Source organism: Diplotaxodon limnothrissa, linkage group LG3 (genome assembly GCF_057381915.1).
Source record: "Diplotaxodon limnothrissa isolate DT_005_m linkage group LG3, D_limnothrissa_male_GT1.1, whole genome shotgun sequence".
Lineage (NCBI taxonomy): Eukaryota > Metazoa > Chordata > Actinopteri > Cichliformes > Cichlidae > Diplotaxodon > Diplotaxodon limnothrissa.
Genome location: NC_140598.1, coordinates 38,310,743 through 38,330,246, shown reverse-complemented (window position 1 = coordinate 38,330,246; position 19,504 = coordinate 38,310,743). Strand labels below are relative to the sequence as shown.

Below are 19,504 nucleotides of genomic sequence, written 5' to 3'. Positions count from 1 at the left end.
CCACATGCCAAAGCTGACTGTTTTCTTAGAAATTAAGAGGAATATTAATGAATTCATTTATTTATTTGTAAATGAATTCATTAATATTAATTGTAATTTTGATGTGCATTTTGAGATTATTCCAATACAGTATTAAATAAAATACATCTGTTGTCTCCTTCCCAGTGGCTTGAGAGTTGTTTTGGACTTCAGTGAAATTTACCGGTTAATAAAGTAGGAACGACTCACCAGAACCTTTAGAATGTCTAAGAACTCTAAAGAAGCGTACACAAAGCCTTTCTCTAGTTGGAGGAGGAAGGAGTGGGTTTGACTCACTGTCACTAACTCTCACTAACTCACAGCCAGACTTAATTTACAGTGTTGTTATGTTTAACCTGGTTGAGCAGGTTACACATGTATGTTAGGCTAGAGTCCTTGCTGCAGGGCCTGGTTTTGAATCTGCCTTGACTGCTTGTGTGTCATTTCCCCTTACACTCTCCCCAAACTCCTGTCTACTGTCTGCACTCTGCTATCTAAAACACAAAAAATCACCACATGTTCAAAAATCACTGCCAGCTTGATTAATAAAATATCATACGCAAGTGTATTTAGGAAACTGACCCAGAACACAGACACGGGAGAAACGAACTAAAGTTTAACAAAAAGCAAGCCTTTATTGCAGCTGATACAAAATAGGAGAATAATGCAAGATGAAACAAGGGTGAAACTAAACTGAAACCTAAACTGGGACAGAACTAAACTAACTAAACAATGACGATGGACAAGAACATGAAAATGAACAGGAACATGCAACTATGGAACTATGAACTGAACTAAAACAACCATGAACCTGAACAGAAGGAAGAACTCTGAGACTTGCTGTGACTAGACATGAAACCAAACAGAGAACCTGGCAAAGAACAGTAAGACACAGAGGTGGATCACCTAGGGAGACACAGCTGACACAAATGATCATGACACCACAAGGAGAAATAAAACTAAACACACTGAAGATGGAAACATGAGACTCTTCAAAATAAAACACGGAGGGACATGAACTGAGACAGGCAACTCGACACAAGAGACATAGAGAGGGAGACAGACACAGAGGAGAGAGACACAAGGAGAACCTACATAGACGAGGAAATAACACAACAAACAGAAGAAACTCATAAACGAGGAGACTCAATCAACTAAATCCTAACTAATGATAACAACAGAAGAACTTAATAGAATTCCAATTTAACATAAGAAATCAAAAATACAAAATAAACTCAAAATGCTGGGTCACAGACCCAGGACCCATAAGAACCCATGCAGCTAGAGCCATCTATTTGCTGTGTTCCCACTGTGACAAAGTGGAAACTCATTGTGGGCTAGCAGGAGGGACTATGCGCTTACCTGCTGCTCTCTGGCAGGTAGCTCCATGCCCTCCTGGGTTTTAATTGCACCTTAGAACACACATGCATCAACACTACAATGAGCGGGTGGAGGGAGGTTTGGAGTCTTCTCTCACCCCCATTCTCTGCGGCCTGCTGGAGCGGGGGGGCTAGGAGGAGTTGGCCGTCCGACTGCGGTCTGGAGTGTGGGGCCTCCTTGCTCCTGCGGAGTCGGGGCGGTCTGCCTCTCCCCACCGCAGGGAAAAGGGTAACACCACCTGTAGAGTACGCTTGGGGAGTGTGATCGTGTGTACAGCGTCTCTTTATGTCTGTCTCCACGTCGGTTGAGTGTGAAGTGCATATGAGAGCATGAGGGTGGGAATGGATGTTTGTATCTGTGTGTGCCTGTATGTCTGTGTCTATATGTCAGGTTGGGTATCAGACGCCACCTCTCTGGGGACATCTCGGGCCCTCCAAGGTTTGGAGGCCTATCTCCACCCATCACCACTTCCTCTGCCGGTGGCGGACTCCCTCAGGTGTCGGTGCGTTGGTGGTTCTTTGTATCTGGGGATGGGCGTCCGGGTACACACCGGCTCACTCCTTGGCGGCCGCTTATTGGGGCTCGCTTGGGCCACTTTGGGGTGCCCCCGGCCTCTTGGCCTGGGGCTCGGTCACTCAGGCACAGCTGGCTGCCGGCGGAGCTCACGGGCGCGTCACTGCAACTCCCCCTGGCTTCTGCTCCACGGCTGCTGAATGAGCCCTCATCTGGGACTCTCCTCAGCTCTTACTGGGACAGTGGCGCGGCTGCCCCTCTGTGGGTCTTCCTTGGTCTCTTGTGTTCTGGGGGCCTCTGGATGTCTGGAGTTTTGATCTCCTCCATACCTGCTTCATACCCTGGAGGACGGGGCTGTGGCTCCCCACACTCCCTAGCAGATCATTACATGAAGGAACCTTTGGAATGCAAGCATGCTGATCCACACAGGTATGCACACAGGTGTACACACGGGTATTCACAGACGCGCACTACAGCTTTCTTGGCTGCTGCCTCAAAGCACATTGTGCGCTGTCTATCTTGCGTGCTGCACAATATCGTTTATTATTTCGTAACTATTGATATCTACTGCTAGCTAGTTTATTGTGATGGTGCTTTTTTTTTTCTTATTATGTTGCTCTTTGTTGTTTGCTTTCTCCTCTGTTTTTTTTTTCTCCATACAGGTGACCCAGGAGTTTTTTGTTTTTTTCTCTCTTTCCCCCCTTCTCACCGTCTCTTCTCCCCTTTGGTTTTCTTTCTTTCTCTCCCTCTCTTTCTTTCATTCTTTCCCCCTGTCCTATCCCACAGTCATGTCTGTCCCGTTTGTAGGAACTGAAAATAAAATAAATTCATAATTATAATAAAGGTCAATCAAATGGACCAATATGGCAAGGCCATGATGATCCACTTGGTAAAATAAATCCGCTTGACATCTTTCTTGGCCTTAAGACAACAATTCTGATGGCTAAAGATCCAAACGGGACAAAAAAAAAAGACAAAAAAAAAAGTGGAAACTCATTTACCACTTGTCCCTTAACCATATTGATAATTTATTTCTTTGTTATTTTACAGTCAGCCATAATGCTTTAATTTAGACATTGCTGGTGTAACTTTTCACACTATCCCGGGTTTTGTTTGTGGTAGCAGTAGTTACATCCATTACATACATGCATGTGTTTTAAAGCAAACGCTACTAACTACTGATGGTCCGCTTGAAGCTGACGCTCCGGTGCGTGTGTCAAAAAAATCAACACACTGCTTCAGAAGCACTGTGTCGAAGCTTGATTCGTTTGACCATTGTCACGTGATCAGTGACGTCCGAAGCTTCATTTACAGTGTGACTGCTTCGGTGTCTGATTCAATGGTTTATAAGGAAGCGAATCATTCGCGGGATTTGTGGAGTGTTTTGATGGTGACAGATAGCGAACCACTGATCATTCTACTGAGAGATTTGGAGCCAGCGAGGAATAGAGGAGGTTCTGTTGTGCGGGAGTATTTTGAGTAGATTTTGGTCAATCGGGTGGGTTTTCCAGCTTTGTGTTCTTGTTGTTTGCTTTTGTTTTGTGCGTGTTTATTTTATTTGACAACGGGAAAAAATCAAAATGTCAAAAATCTGTTTTTCATAATATAAATATCATCAAATAACTTTAGAAAAATTTCCACTTGATTCTTTACATGTAATGTTGTAAAAATATATATTTTATTGTTTAATTAATCTGAAAATGTTAGTCTGCCAAATGTGCAGCAATTTAATGTATTTATTCTCTTTAGCTGATAGTTTGTGGGGCCCAGGTAGACTGTATAATTGCATCTCTACCAGTTTCTCTGCACTCCAGCCTCCTCTGTGCCATGTGAGGGGATTTTCCTTAATGCAGAAGAAATTATCTCCACGAAAAGGAACAGTTTCGGCCATCGCACAGTGGAACGAATTTTCTTCTTAAATAAAAATGGAAAAGGGCTACCTTACATGCATCATGTTTTTAATTTGCAAGTTCATAAGCATTTTCCCTTTCACAATCAATTCTACCCCCAGGTCAGAAATATGTATAGGAAAGTTTCCCTAATATAATATTATTGATAAATACACCCATCTTGCGATTAATTTCATAAGTGCATGGAGGCAAGACCTCACAGCAGAAGCATACTCCATAATGTGTTGTACATTATTATATGTATATATTATATGTAACGTGGTATTTTTCAATTATTGTATTTACCAACATCAAGAAGTGAAAAGCAAAGAAAGACCACACCATGGTGGATGTTTAAACAAGGAAAATTTGCTGGTCATAATTATTTATTAAACAAATAAACCACATTTTTTAACCCCCCAAAATACACGTTCAAAGCAACACAACGGCGGCCCAATATCATACAGAACTCCACTCTGTAGAGTGAGCAGTCATAATGAAGCAGTTGGTTTTATTTTGTGGATTCAAGCTGCTCTTCATATTTCTGGCCACCAAATGTCACCAGAGAGGACTGTGTTAAAAAGCTTCGAGTAATGAACCGTTTTTCAATACAAGCTTCAGTGCTTCAGAAAGCTTCATTTGGCCATCACTACTACTAACCATAAGGTCATTTGAATTTTCTTCTGTTCACAGGCAAATGTCTGGTAAATTGTGTTTCTTCACGTTGCTTTGGTTATACTTACCATGGTGTCCATGTTGTTTATTCAGGTCCTATATTTAAGACAGGTATATGAGAAGGGCCGCCCAGTACTTCCTGTTTATATAGGGTCATGAGGTCAATGATTGCATCATTGGGTGTAACCAAATGGAGGGTTTTTCATTTTGTATAGTATTGTTTATTTTCTTTAAAGTAGCCTTTTGAGTTATATTGTATGTGTTTTACTTTACAAACCATTTAGCTGAGTAAGTGAGTTTGTCCATTTCATGCATAATCTTATTCCTGTTCTTTGTTTAGAATTGTATTGTTTGGTCTGACCTATTTGTTTCAATGGTAGAGTCTTCAATCAACCTATTTGTTTCAATGGTAGAGTCTTCAATCATCTGCTAATGTTATTTACTTATCACCTTACTTGCTGCTTAAGTTATGCTACACTACACCCACCCCCAGTTTAAATCTGAGATAGAGTATATAGATGTATGATGGTTCCAACAAAACAGAATAAATGTGTGGGAAGACCCAAGAAGGTAGGTGTGGTAGTTTGAAATCTAGTAATGCTGGAACCTTATGCAGGAAAAGCAGGAGCAGCATTTACAGGCTATTTAGCACCAAGAATTTCTATTAAACCAGTAAAAATATTTCCACTATGATCTAACAACAAACTAAAGTGATTTCCTTGTCTCCTTTTCAGGCTGTGGTTGAGCGTCATAGCTGAATACACGGAGTAACCTGTAACGTTTAAACATATGCATTTTAAAGCTTAAGAGATCTAATGTGGAGCTTTAAAATTAGAAATGAACAACAGTAGGTGTGTGGAGACGCCACCAAGCAGCTCGACCTTCAGCCACAATACACTGTGAGACAAACTGCACAGAAACAGTTTGTGTTTGGTTACGGAGACCCGCAGTTGTTCCGATGTTGTCGCAAAAAGAAAAAAGAAGTTCCACTTTTAGGCCCTGACTTTACCACACATCATCTCTTTTTATATGGCATCCGCTAGTGATTAATACAGGAACAGGATTTCCTTTTTATGTGTTTCTGTTTAAGCTAAAATCGGTTTAGTGTGACACGAAAAAGGTCCCCTCGAATGTTTTAAAGCAAAAGTAATGAGTCTGTTTTGTTATGTAAATGTAAGAAGTAGAAATAATAGATATATATTCTTTTTAAATGTAGAGAGTGAAAGTAAAAAATTACTCATTAAAAAACTACTCAATAAGAGTAGACATACCTCAATTGAAAATTGTACTTAAGCACAGTCACAAAGTATTTGTACTTCCACCTCTGTAAACATCTGCGCACACAGTAATGAGGCCATGGCAGATACTGAGGAAATACAGAAGAAAAATCTTACAAAGAATATATTTTTAATTTTAGCGCATGCATGTGTGCATGTCTGTATCTGCTCTCACAGTGCATCCTGCAGGCCGATGGTGACCCTCACCTGTAAGCAAAGACATGTCATTGATCAACAGTTCAACTCAAACTGTGAGCATTTATCTTCTATTTAAACTCTTTTGTTCCAGCAGTCAGGGCAGGCTCGACCTGACTGCCAGGAATGCAACTCACACCTCACTGACGGCTGAAAAACTACAAACCAACCGAAAAATGTAATTAGCTACAATCACTGCAATGGAAACAAAGAAAACTCTGCACTGTAGTTTGCTCAAAACATATGTCATGTTTTAAAATGTACACGGGTGAAGAAATGTTCTATTTTTGTCACAAGGTGGCACCATGTTACAATTCTGAAATTATTTCTTCCATTGTTGACTCATTAGACTTTGGCTGTATCCCAATTCAGGGTCTGCACCCTTGAAGGCAGGGGGTTGAAAATGATGTGCCGAGGTAATAATAAAATGCAAAGATTGGTGACAGTGTTTATAAGGCAGCAGATAAAAAAAATTAAAAAAAACTGTGGGAAATAAACTAGGCTCTGCCAGTGAATCAGTCTTTGCGTCTCTTCCATCTCCTCATCTCATCTATCACTCTCCTGTCCGTCTGTCCGAAAAAGGCACAATTTGCTGTTGCGTTAATTTAGTATTTAACTATCCACACTTGAAAACTCTTGCACCTGACCCATAATAAAGCAATGATAAAAATACGTTATTAAAATAAAACATTACAATTGTGTTTATTATTGTTTTTATACTTGAATACCTCTGCAATGCAACAACTGGTATGTGTGTTATTGTTGCCTGTGGTCTTTTTAATCCAGCTGGTGAGGGATCCGCTGCCTTTAGCAGCCTCACACAGCTCCTTTTGTCACTGTATCCTCTTCTTGTCCTTACAGACCAGCACTACTTGTGCAGTTAATAAAAGGACAGGTAATGTTTTGTCACACTGTTAAGAAAGCTAATTGACAGGTGTGCAAATATGCATTGTGGCATAAAGAAGGTGATGGAGTGCAATGGCGTAGTTCACTTTAGTCCAGCTCAGTATGTAAGGGTCTGATAACGGGAAGGGATGTTTCTTCAGACAGTGAGGCTGAATCTGAATATATATAATATAATTTGGGAAAATTTTTAATAACAGTCAGTCTATGACTTAAGCAGCGTGGTTTTCAAAAGCAGGCCTCACAGCTGCTGATAATCACACCTAAACATCATGAAAATAGCGATGCAACAAAAAATGGTTCTTTGTGCCAAGATAATTGCATCTCATACACAACAAAAACTACACCATCACAATAAGAACAACAATGAATTCCCTCTCCAATATGCATGCAGTAATAAATAGCTTGACCACAGCACTTTTTGTGTTGCAGACTTTATTTTATCTGAAAATTCCACGACAAAGGATTGTGCAAGTTACCTCAGTTTCTAAATCAGATGGACTTCTAGGCTTGACAAACATCAGGATGACGTTGACAACTCCATTAGCCAGAGTTCGCATGAAGGCAGGACCCAAAAGCAGACTGAATAAACTGAATGAAACTATACACACACAATACTGTATTTATCACAGAAGTGATAGGGCAGAATCCAGAGAAATGGGAAAATCCAGAGACCCTGAGAGTATGAGGAAGAAAAGCCCATAAAAACAAAAAATCACGAGCGGCCCACTGGGCAAATGCCCGATGGCCAGCTCAGCCCTGCATCACAATATGAACCACATCAAATTACAACGAAAAAAATATTTTAACTGCTGGAAGCAAATATTAATCTTTTTTATACATAAACCATTTCGGTAACACTTACACACACTCGGCTACTAAATGAATGTGTTGTCACACCATAACTATTTCGTTGTTGTGAAAGTGTTGCCAGCATTAACTAATCTAACGGTCATCTACCAATCTAATTCAAGGGTCATGTCTGTGTTCTCCCACAGAAAATGATCCTACACGAACAACATGCTGCTTCAGACACTGATCCTCCCGGTGGAAGTGCACCTTCTTTTTCCTCCTTTTTAAGATTTTTAATGTTAATTTAAATTCAAAATCAACGGCTAAAAAAATATATGAACACCAGATAATTAAAAAAGTGAATGGTTCAGTCTCACGTGTGCAGTAGTGAGACATTGAACTTAACTAAAACTGTGCAGAGCCAAAGCGATTTGCTTAGTTGGAAATACATTTACTGCTCATTTAGAACAAATGACTGTCTCAGCAAACGAGGACACAATCACACAGCCCACTGTCTTTGTTAGATGCGCGCCTGTTTCAGCACAGTTCACAAACTCCCTCCAACACAACGTCCGGCCCACTGTGCGGCTCCACCAATGAGATCCGAGGGCCCGCGCAGTGGTATTAGCATACAGCCTATATAAAAAGCGCTGCTCTCAGCCACGGAGCTCATTCGTTGCTGTAGAGTATCGAGGAGAGAAAATGCCTGAACCTGCGAAGTCGGCGCCCAAGAAGGGCTCCAAGAAAGCCGTGACCAAGACCGCCGGCAAGGGCGGCAAGAAGAAGAGAAAGACCAGGAAGGAGAGCTACGCCATCTACGTGTACAAGGTGCTGAAGCAGGTCCACCCCGACACCGGGATCTCCTCAAAGGCCATGAGCATCATGAACTCGTTTGTCAACGACATCTTCGAGCGCATCGCAGCCGAGGCATCTCGCCTGGCCCATTACAACAAACGCTCCACCATCACCTCCAGGGAGATCCAGACCGCAGTGCGCCTGCTCCTCCCCGGTGAGCTGGCCAAGCACGCAGTGTCTGAGGGCACCAAGGCTGTGACAAAGTACACGAGCTCCAAATAAACTGGCATCAGACGCCAACACAACGGCTCTTTTCAGAGCCACACACTTTAAACTGACGAGCATAATTCCCTGTCACACTCGCTAGTTAATATGTCGCCAAATGCTTGAATCGCGGATATGGACCTTTGTGTCACTGGGTGGTATTAATCTATTGCATTGACCGTGACGACTAAAATGTTTTGCAGTTTTCAGATTGTGGAAAGACAAACTAGCTACAAACAGAATTAATGCGACTTTGTATTTGACACTTGTGTTACAGTTCCAAGCACACTTTCTCTATTGTTCCTGATATGCAAAATTGAGTAATGACAGTGGCAGAGAAAAGGACATTAAAGAAACTGATGGACAATGCCATGCCAGGCATCCTCTGCACCCGGCCATAAACAACCAGGAGAGTCTGTTCAGTGACAGGTTGCTTCTCCCCAAGACAAGAACCAACAGACTTAAACTCCTTTGTCCCACACGCCATCAAACTGTTTAACTCCTCTCTGGTGGCGAGAGGGAGGGGAAACAGGAGGACAAAGGAGGGGGGAACAACTAAGCTGTAGTGCCTCTTCACCTCACTGTACAATACCTTGTGCAATACTTTTTGTAAATAGTCAACAGTGCAATAGACTCAATACTTGAAATGTGCAATTAACTTGTATTTTTATTTTTTATTCCTATTTATTCTATTTATCCCCTTTGTATATTTTATGTGTGTGTGTGTGTGTGTGTGTGAGACAATTCTGTAACTGTAACTTCGGTCGTTGCTGTGCTTTTTTTGGAAATCGAATTTCCCAGAGGAACCCACCCGAGAGATTAATAAAGTTCTATCTTATCTTAATTGCACTGAAATGCTGTGGCACAGAAAACTTGTTAACATTGATGTTGCAGCTTTCTATTGCACGGTCTATCGTTTTAATCGTCTGTATTTGTTTTGTTGCAGTTTCTCCATACGTGCAATTTTTGTGGTCCTGTTTCAGTTACATGCAGCATCATGCTCTCGCTTCACTGTGTACTGCACGTGGTGGAAATGACAAACCCACCTGACTTGATGATGTGCACTTTAACTTTATAAACACACAACTAGACTATGATACATAAAGGGTGGTTTGGACTATTGGAACGCCAAAATTGGCTAATTTGGTGCCAAAATGTATACTAAAAAAGGCATGAATTAGTATCGTTACTTAATACACTTTTTGTGGTGTGTGGGGTTTTGTTGGATGGATGGATGACATCTTTAGCATTTGCCTGTACTTCCTATGCCACAGGCAGGCTCTGCTGTGTCCTTCAAGCTTTCCTAGATATGACCGAAGAGGAATTTCCATCAAAGCAATCTTCAATCTAACTGCTGTTAAGCATGTTACTTGTCTTGGACAGAAAATTGTGGTTACACATTTTTCAGTAGGTGGAAGAATCACAGAATCCTCCAGAAAGAAGAGCAGAGATATACTGGGCATAAGTAAAGACACTAGATTAAACTGAGGTCGCTATCCAGGACATGAGATGAGCTTTATTAGTCCCACAGCTGAGAAATTCACCAACATGGGCAGAGCAGGATAAAATAAACAATTACAACAATATTACTATGAATAAAATGATTAAATATGTTTGACTAGTAGAGTCAACAAGTCAAGGTTTAACAGGGAGATAAGATGGATGTTTTTAGCAGGTATTGAGTATTACACATTGAGATACGCAGTGATCAGTTTGTGGATGCGTGTAGTCACGTGTTCATTCACTGCTGTTGTTTATTGTAGAGTCAGTAACTGTAGAAGGAAACTGAGTCAATGCAGACTAAGAGATCAGAGCCAAAGTGTGGAAGCGAGCTGCTGTAAGGTCACTAATGAAGCTTCTGATGTACAACAATGTGAGTGAAACTGTGCTTTGGTTAGAAGCGAGCAGCTGTCACACAAGTCCCGCTGCTCCGTGGGCCTCCAGCAGCATCGGTGTGTTTGCTGGGAGCTCGCAGCGTCACTTTGTCCCAAAGCTGCGCTCACCAGATGCTGCTTTTAACTCTGAGTGTGTGAACAAACATGTGTATCAGCTGGAAAAGGCTTTTTACGGAGCTCTGCTGCGGCTCCACCGGTTTTAGCAGAGAGAAGAGTCCAAGAAGCCGCCGAGCAGCGCTGAGCTCCGCACCGAGTCACTGAGCTTTGGGAGCTCCACGAACCGAGAGCAGAGAGCACGAGAGTCCGACACGAGGCCTGTACGAGGAGACACAAGCCCGCTGTGGACGGCTCCACTGTCGACCTGCAGTGCTGCTCACACACTCACTTTAAGCTCTTTGATCCCGAGACACGAAACACAAAATGAAGCATTGCGAGGCACGCGCGAGAGCTGCGCGCGCTGCCTTCACTCTCAACGGTTCTCATGATGCGTTTAAGTGCAGCGTGGCGCTTCCGACTTGCCATCACTGTACCGTGAATCTCGATCAGACGCGAAAGAGGAAAATGTCCGAGGAAGCTCCCGCACCTGCTGTCGTCCCGGCCAAGGCGGCCAAGAAGAAGAAGATGACGGCTTCTAAGCCCAAGAAGGTCGGCCCCAGCGTGGGCGAGCTGATTGTGAAAACCGTGGCCGCTTCCAAGGAGCGCAGCGGCGTGTCCGCAGCCGCGCTCAAGAAGGCTCTGGCTGCCGGAGGCTACGATGTGGACAAGAACAAGGCCCGCGTCAAGACCGCCATCAAGAGCCTGGTAGCGAAGGGCACTCTGGTGCAGACCAAGGGCACCGGGGCCTCCGGATCCTTCAAGATGAACAAGAAGGTTACTGAGAGCAAAGCTAAGAAGCCCGCGAAGAAAGCCGCTCCTAAAGCCAAGAAGCCCGCCGCGGCCAAAGCCAAGAAACCGGCAGCAGCAGCTGCCAAGAAGTCACCCAAGAAGGCAGCAGCAGCAGCTAAGAAGCCCGCAGCCGCTAAGAAGTCGCCCAAGAAGGCCAAGAAGCCCGCAGTGGCGGCCAAGAAAGCGCCCAAAAGCCCCAAGAAGGTGGCAAAGAGCCCCAAGAAGGTGCTCAAGAAGGCTCCCGCACCAAAGAAATCCCCCGCCAAGAAGGCCGCCAAGCCCAAAGTCAAGAAGGCGGCCACAGCAGCCAAGAAGAAGTGAGCTGACACCGCTCTCACACTCAACAACGGCTCTTCTCAGAGCCACCACAGCAACACACAAGAGCTCCTTCCTCTCACTCACCACTCTGTCATTCACAATAACGTCCATGTTATTAAAACACTTTTTTCCCCCTCATTTGTCCTCATTACAATTACAACTTGGATTACTATCATGGTGCACATTAGTGCTGTCTAAGCAAGTCTACAACTACAAGAATACAAATATTAACAACTCAACATTTACAATCACACCTTCATAGTACAGACACTTGCCATTTTTCTATGAGACACTATCATGCAAGAAATACACCTTTAAAAGTTTCACCTACATTTTTAGAGTATTTTATTAAAAAAACATCAATTGTGACTGAAAATATTACATTTATAGATGCATGTTATTATATATATAGATATATCTATATATATATATATATATATATATATATATATATAGATAGATAGATATATCTATCTCTATCTATCTATATCTATATCTATATATATCTATATATATCTATATATATATATATATGAGATATGTGTCACTTCTACTTTTGTTTTTTGAAAGCCTACACTGGCTGTTGTACTGTATATTTTAATGATAACTAATAATATAATATTATCCAGGCAAAATGCTCTAATCTACAACCTTACCTCGCTAAATCTAGGCCAGTTGAACTGACATTCGGTCATTTCAAGGACACATAATTCCAAGCTGAACTCATACAGCTATTTATTTTACCATGTATTAATTTCATTACTCATTTTATAACCATTTTGATTCATGTACATTTGAACTAATGGAATTCTGTAGCATTAAGGGTGCAGGAAAATCCGTTATTTTAAAATATAGCCTTGAGGTTTACTTCTTGACCTCACCCATTCTTTGGATATCCCAGCTGAAGAAGAGTCCGGGGCTGCCCTGTGTCCCCCTCCACAGCAGTTTTCCACTAATTCTATTGTTCAGTCTGGGGGGGCTGTCCTCTAACCAGACTAGTAACTGTGGCTTCTTGTTCTTGGCTGAGGCAGATTTCACTCACTTTATAACAGGCAGACCCCCACTGTCAATGCATTTTTCATACTATACAGTTACACACCAAAGTTTATCGCTGAACCAACTGATTTGGCACGTCAGAGGTCAGCAACTTAATGTCATTCTTGGGAGCTTTAAGGTCGCATGAAATGCTTTGAGAACACAAATCCACTATTGTCCTTAAAACAGGGGTTGACAAAGACATTCTAACAAAAGCCACACTTAGGAATCATTTCCTGTTCTTCTGATCACCAGCTGCCCCCTATTATCCAAGCAAACTCTATTGTAATAGTTTTATTCTACTCACAATAGACACAAAACCCTAAGCGTAGATGTAAATGACTTGACAAAATGTCCCAAATTCAGCAGCAGTGCTGAACACGTCGCAAACAGCTGCACATTTTCCTCCCTCTGTAGCAAAGAAGTCCACCTGTCCCTCTCCACCTCACGTTGTTATATTTTCCTATTGTGTTTAACAAGGTTTGAACTGCGTGTTGTCTGTTTCCATGAGCTTAGAAACTGTTTTAATTATAAAGCGAACCATGATGAGTGTCCACAGTCAGTTATGAAGCTAATAATTAGTGACATCCAATTTACTCTTTGTAGCTCTCTTCACGACAACACAGACACAGATCGGTTCTTTGAAACGGGCGTTTATTACTTGGGCCTTCTCTCCTCAGCTTCACCATCACCAGTACGCCGATACGCCGTGAGAACTGGTCACGAGCGAACAGTACAAACCAATTAGCAACTTTACAGTACACATATTAAGTCCAAACACAAATAAAAAAAAACATTTCTCAAATGACAAATACCTCGTTGGCTGCTTGTCCAGAAAAGAGGTCCTTAAGTCCTTGTATTGCCCTTTCTTTTAGTAAACCTTTAGCTTAAATCGCTTCATGAGAGACATCTGCTCCCTCGCAGTCCATGAAAGGTCTCGTGTGCTCTCGTTAAGGGTATTCTCACGAGACACTAGCTCTCACCTTACACATGTACATTTCAAATAAAGACATTTCAACGCAAACTATATATATTCATGAAATTATGTAACTTATTATAAATCAGTCATCTACATCATGAAATCCACACAGAACATTTTAACAGCATTTACACTCTTAATTAGTAAGATGAGCAATGAGGTGAATATGACCCCACACCACAGGAGGCAGAGCTTTTTGCTTTAGCTTTATATCAAGACCTAAAGTAAGTTTCATTGACAAAAAACACACAGAGCTTTGGAGTTAATGAAAGTAGTTTTTATTTGAAGGTGGATTTCAGTCCCCGATTCTGTAAGATGACATGAATAAATGTACATTTCAAAGTAAATCAAGATGCATAATCTACATTTCCCAATACACAACTTGTTACAGACAGAGTAAGAGCAAGAAGGATGTTTGCTCAGAGAGAAGTGTGTGGCTCTTAAAAGAGCCTTTGTTGTTGGTGAAGCCGAGCGCTTTGCGTTTACTTGGCCTTGGCGGGCTTCTCGGTCTTCTTGGGCAGCAGCACAGCCTGGATGTTGGGCAGCACACCACCCTGAGCGATGGTGACTCCCCCCAGGAGCTTGTTGAGCTCCTCGTCGTTGCGCACAGCCAGCTGCAGGTGACGTGGGATGATACGAGTCTTCTTGTTGTCGCGGGCTGCGTTGCCAGCCAGCTCCAGGATCTCAGCGGTCAGGTACTCGAGCACAGCTGCCAGGTAAACGGGGGCGCCGGCTCCTACACGCTCGGCATAGTTGCCTTTGCGCAGCAGTCTGTGGACACGACCCACGGGGAACTGAAGCCCGGCACGGGATGAGCGGGTCTTGGCCTTAGCTCTGGCTTTGCCTCCGGTCTTTCCACGCCCACTCATTTTGACAGGTTCTTTTCTTCGTAGTATCGAGACTGAGAGAAAATGTGGTCCGATCAGCTCAAAGCCTCGCTTATATTTCCGCAGAGCGCGCGCAGCTTCGTCACGCACCAATCGCAGAGAGGCTTGCGGCAGCGCGCAACATCAATGCACTTTTCTCCAATGAGCAGCACACACCGAGGCGGGGCGATGCTCCACGTGGAGCCCGTCACCAATCACGAGCCGGAGCGGCACCGCGTCACAGCCAGTCACACACTTTAAGAGCAGCGACTCTCCTCTGTTCGCTACATTTTCTGCTCGTATCACAAGAAAAGAAAAGTGAGGAAGAATGGCACGAACCAAGCAGACTGCTCGCAAGTCTACTGGCGGCAAAGCCCCCAGGAAGCAGCTGGCTACCAAGGCCGCTCGTAAGAGCGCCCCGGCCACCGGAGGCGTCAAGAAGCCTCACCGTTATAGGCCTGGTACCGTGGCTCTGCGCGAGATCCGCCGTTACCAGAAATCCACCGAGCTGCTGATCCGCAAGTTGCCCTTCCAGCGTCTGGTCCGCGAGATCGCTCAGGACTTCAAGACCGACCTGCGCTTCCAGAGCTCTGCTGTCATGGCTCTGCAGGAGGCCAGCGAGGCTTATCTGGTCGGACTCTTCGAGGACACCAACCTGTGCGCCATCCACGCCAAAAGGGTCACCATCATGCCCAAAGACATCCAGCTGGCTCGCCGCATCCGCGGAGAGAGAGCTTAAGCTGCACGCTCTCCTACCAACAACGGCTCTTTTCAGAGCCACCTCACTCACACCAAGAGCTCGCTCCTTTATTCTTTTTATTAGTATTCTTTTTATAAAACAAGTTTTATGCTCACTTGAATCTTAATGCTGTTTCTATACCAGAAATTACAGTTGGCATCAACGTGGAATTCACTGACTTTATTTTCACAATTGCCTCACTATGGCCAATGTCATTGGCTGGGCCTTTCACGGACCTGTTTACGTCTTCATGCATTCTCAGTCATCCAGGAAAGTAAATCTCCAAAAAGTTGATTCTGTTCATAGATGTAAAACAAATATGCCAGCAGTTTATCTCACTTAACGAGAGGAGCAGGCATGTGTGTGGCCCCTTCACATAGTGGACATTGAGTTGTTGTGTGGGCAACAGTAGTCCATGTCTGTTGCTGTAACAGTAGTTCATGTCGAGAATAAAACATCCCAGCTCACTAACTTGATCGGGGCAATAGTGCCTAAAATGTTGCATCATTTTGCCGAGAGATCTTTTACTTTGTGGTCATCTTAGATGGACAAAAACCACCAGGTCATTCAGTGTTCCCTTAGTGCTAATGCATATAAGAGATGTTGGTGTACTGTAACTGAAGTAATGTTAAGTCCTTAAAGTCATATTCTTTTATTATCATGACTGTATTTGAAGCTTCCTTTTTTTTGGTATGATACCTGATTGATATGGAATATGGCTGAAGTAAACAAAAGCCTAAAATACTTACTCAGTCATTTGTTTAATGGTAATTTAACATTAAGTAATTCACATATAAAACTATGAATTGTAATTTTAAATGGTTTAAAAGCATGAAGAATAGCATATGTAGGCAAGTATATTTCTCCTCTTTTTAAAAAAAATAAATAAATAAATAATAATAATCAAGAAACAAAGACAAAAGCAGGGCAGGGTTTGGAGGTTGAATCATCCATCCCCACCAATGCCAAAACCAAATCTAAGCCCTTGTCAGGATCATCCCCCACCACCTGCAGCTGGCCGTCCACAACGACGAAGAGCTGAACAAGCTGCTGGGCCGACAACATCCAGGCCAAGAAGAATGAGAAAGCTGAATAAAATCCAGCCACTTTCCTCAACCAACTAACAGCTCTTGTAAGAGCCACTCACCTCTGAGAGTACACTTGGTTAAAGTAATGAAACTAAATCTTTAATCCATAGGTGTCAAACTCATGTTCACACTAGAACTGAAGTGGGACAGCCCTGTTAGTCTATCAGTATGTGCAACACATTTAGTTGTTTTAGTACATGAATAAAAATCTGAAATCTGTGAAGTTATTACCCAGACTTTTCTTTTTAAAAACTTGCTTTGAAACCAGAGATCTGTGTCGTAAGTGCATAAGATAAGATGACCTTGATTAGTCCCACAGGTGGGAAATTTGTTTCGTTACAGCAAAAGTGCAAAGTTATGTAGCAGAAATTAGAAAACACTGGTATGCAATAGAATACAAATGCTATATACAACTGAGTAAGAAAATAGAAAAGTACAACTTTGTCAGAAAAAAAGAATTGCACATATAGCAGTCTTATTGCACTTGTGTGGATGTGTGTGTTTGATCAGCTGCAAGTCTTTGTTGTAGAGTCTGACAGCAGTGGGGAGGAAAGACCTGAGTAATCTCTCTGTCCCACATCGTGGGTGCTGCAGCCTGCCACTAAAGGAGCTGCTCAGTGCTGTCAGAGTTTATGCTGTCAGAAGCATAAACATTGTCTCATTGTTTGTTCCTTAAAGTACTTGCATTAAAACTTAAAAACAAGACAGCTGAACAGATTAAAGAGGTTCAGACTTATAATTGTAAATCACTACAAACTCTCATTTAGGTCTAAGATTCATTTAGACCGAAAGCGAACCACAGCTGTGAGCTACATGCAAACACTAGTGGTGTGGTGTATTTTCTGTAATTCTGATCCACTCCTTCAAAGGAGCTTTTTTTAAATTATTATTATTATTTATACCTGGACGCACGTCAATGTAGACAACCTGGCAAAACTTCTTGTTTGCGATGTGGGTCGTTTCATCACAGATCATTTACAGTTGCCTTTGATACTTTGTTTGCAGTTTAAACAGACGTTGCATTTCAAGTGCATAAAATCTGCGTACTAAAACATATGTTAGACAATGTTGCTTGTATGAAGGTTATGTCAGGATTGTGAGAGTGAGATCACATCAAAACTGTTATATTGATGTGATTGGTGAAGATGATATTTCAGGCACACATCAGGAAGAGGTTTAAGAAGCTTCATTGGGTTTCAGCCACTCATGTCCACCTTTTACTAGATCAAAGGTGGGTTAGTTACCTAAAAAAAAAAAAAAAAAAAAATTTAAAAAAAAAAAAAGAATCTACTAAGCAAGCACTTCTGTTTCAAGCAGATTTATGGCAGGAAGACATTTACAAATAAACTGATGAATAAGTGAAATTATTTTTCTTTTGTTTGGTCTATGACTGTTCAGTGAGTATTAATAAACAGTGGTATTGAATAGGCCTGTAACCTGTGAAGTTCAGTTTGTGGTCATGACAGTTATTGTAACGTTGTGGAGAAAAGCACGCATTACAGCTGAATCTTATAGCAAAACGGAGAGTCAATATAATCTTGTAGCGTCCCTCGACAGAAGATCAGCGTTCCGGTTACCGGTGTTTATTCAGAATAGTAACACGGGCTAATGTGGGCCGTAGCCAACGCCAACACAACGGGGGGGAAAGTGCGCTCTACAGCAACAGCACAACCCCCAACACTCTTCTGTCTTCCGCCACACACAAACCACTCAAATCCCCGCCCCCGAACACTGTCAGCCAACCACACCTGCTCTCCTCCAGACTTTGTCATTGGTAGCTGATGTGATTGACAGGCTAACCGGCCTCTCGACTACTGCACATTCAAGGACACTCGGTAAATCACCATGCTGCGGATGTGGTCCAACTATGCCGTAAGTAATTGGCAATTCTGAACACAATACACTGATAACACAACAGTCAACTGACTTGTAACCTAGTCCGTTACAATATGTAGGCAATGTCAGTCGGTCATAAGGGAACAAAACTCTCAAAGTGAAAGTGGGTGGCTCTTAAAAGAGCCGTTTGATGGATTAGGGCGAATGAGTTTAACCGCCAAAGCCGTACAGAGTGCGGCCCTGCCTCTTCAGAGCGTACACCACATCCATGGCGGTCACAGTCTTCCTCTTGGCGTGCTCAGTGTAGGTGACGGCATCACGGATGACGTTCTCCAGGAACACCTTGAGCACACCACGAGTCTCCTCGTAGATCAGGCCGGAGATACGCTTCACTCCGCCACGGCGAGCCAGACGACGGATAGCGGGTTTGGTGATACCCTGGATGTTATCACGGAGAACTTTACGGTGACGCTTGGCGCCTCCCTTGCCGAGTCCTTTGCCACCCTTGCCCCGTCCACTCATGGTTACAGTTTCTTCTTTGAACAAGCAAAGTCGAATGAAGTTCAATCCCACGGAGCCGTCTTATTATGTGTGCTCAGCGGACGTAAAGGAAAATAGCCGGGCGGCTCGGAGCTCAGTGGCTCCACCCTCTCTTCTATTCTCTATGTGGAAATCGTGTCTTTTTTTTAATGACAAATTAAGTCTAACCAAAGGGAGGCTCTCACCAAATTGCACCCACAATGCCCGAGTCGAGTTCATATTTTTATTTCACATAATTAATCAATTGAAACTAAAACCAAGTGTCCACATTAGTAACAAAAACCAGACACCCTCTTAACGTTTTACCCAGAGTCTAGTGTGACCTCTGTGTAGTGTCTTCTCTGGTCTGCATTCACAACAAAAAGGCAATGGTTAGAATGCTCTCTTTTTAATGTCGTGGGCAATCAGCACAAAATATCGCAGGAATCCTCCATTATTCTCAGGATTACATTTCCACTCGCAGTGTGATCGTATAGTGGTAAATTTATACAACCAAAATAGAAAAACTTCAACACCATTAACATTGCATGTTAAATTTCCCAAATGAAAGGAATATAGAAATATATTTTAAAGCTGTACATGAAACAATGTAAATTCTCTAAACAGTGTGGCACAGTCACAT

General features: G+C 42.7%; 5 protein-coding genes across 5 annotated transcripts; 3 read left to right on the top strand and 2 right to left on the bottom strand.

The window, feature by feature from the left end:
* The first annotated feature begins 8,331 nt into the window (after window positions 1-8,331).
* On the top strand, window positions 8,332-8,945 carry LOC146635746 (histone H2B 1/2). Its single transcript, XM_085349063.1, has one exon. The coding sequence runs from the start codon at window positions 8,345-8,347 to the stop codon at window positions 8,717-8,719; it is 375 nt and encodes a 124-aa protein (XP_085205189.1). The 5' UTR covers window positions 8,332-8,344; the 3' UTR covers window positions 8,720-8,945.
* A 2,071-nt stretch (window positions 8,946-11,016) lies between these two features.
* Window positions 11,017-11,802, top strand: LOC146635745 (uncharacterized). Its single transcript, XM_085348795.1, has one exon. The coding sequence runs from the start codon at window positions 11,017-11,019 to the stop codon at window positions 11,800-11,802; it is 786 nt and encodes a 261-aa protein (XP_085204921.1).
* Window positions 11,803-14,276: 2,474 nt separating this feature from the next.
* Window positions 14,277-14,682, bottom strand: LOC146635744 (histone H2A-like). Its single transcript, XM_085349060.1, has one exon. The coding sequence runs from the start codon at window positions 14,680-14,682 to the stop codon at window positions 14,296-14,298; it is 387 nt and encodes a 128-aa protein (XP_085205186.1). The 3' UTR covers window positions 14,277-14,295.
* Window positions 14,683-15,007: 325 nt separating this feature from the next.
* LOC146635743 (histone H3) lies at window positions 15,008-15,424 on the top strand. The gene has a single exon (XM_085349029.1). It carries the CDS (start codon window positions 15,008-15,010, stop codon window positions 15,416-15,418), a length of 411 nt encoding a protein of 136 aa, XP_085205155.1. The 3' UTR covers window positions 15,419-15,424.
* A 3,041-nt stretch (window positions 15,425-18,465) lies between these two features.
* LOC146635742 (histone H4) lies at window positions 18,466-18,882 on the bottom strand. The gene has a single exon (XM_085349068.1). The coding sequence runs from the start codon at window positions 18,862-18,864 to the stop codon at window positions 18,553-18,555; it is 312 nt and encodes a 103-aa protein (XP_085205194.1). The 5' UTR covers window positions 18,865-18,882; the 3' UTR covers window positions 18,466-18,552.
* Between the last annotated feature and the right edge of the window lie 622 nt (window positions 18,883-19,504).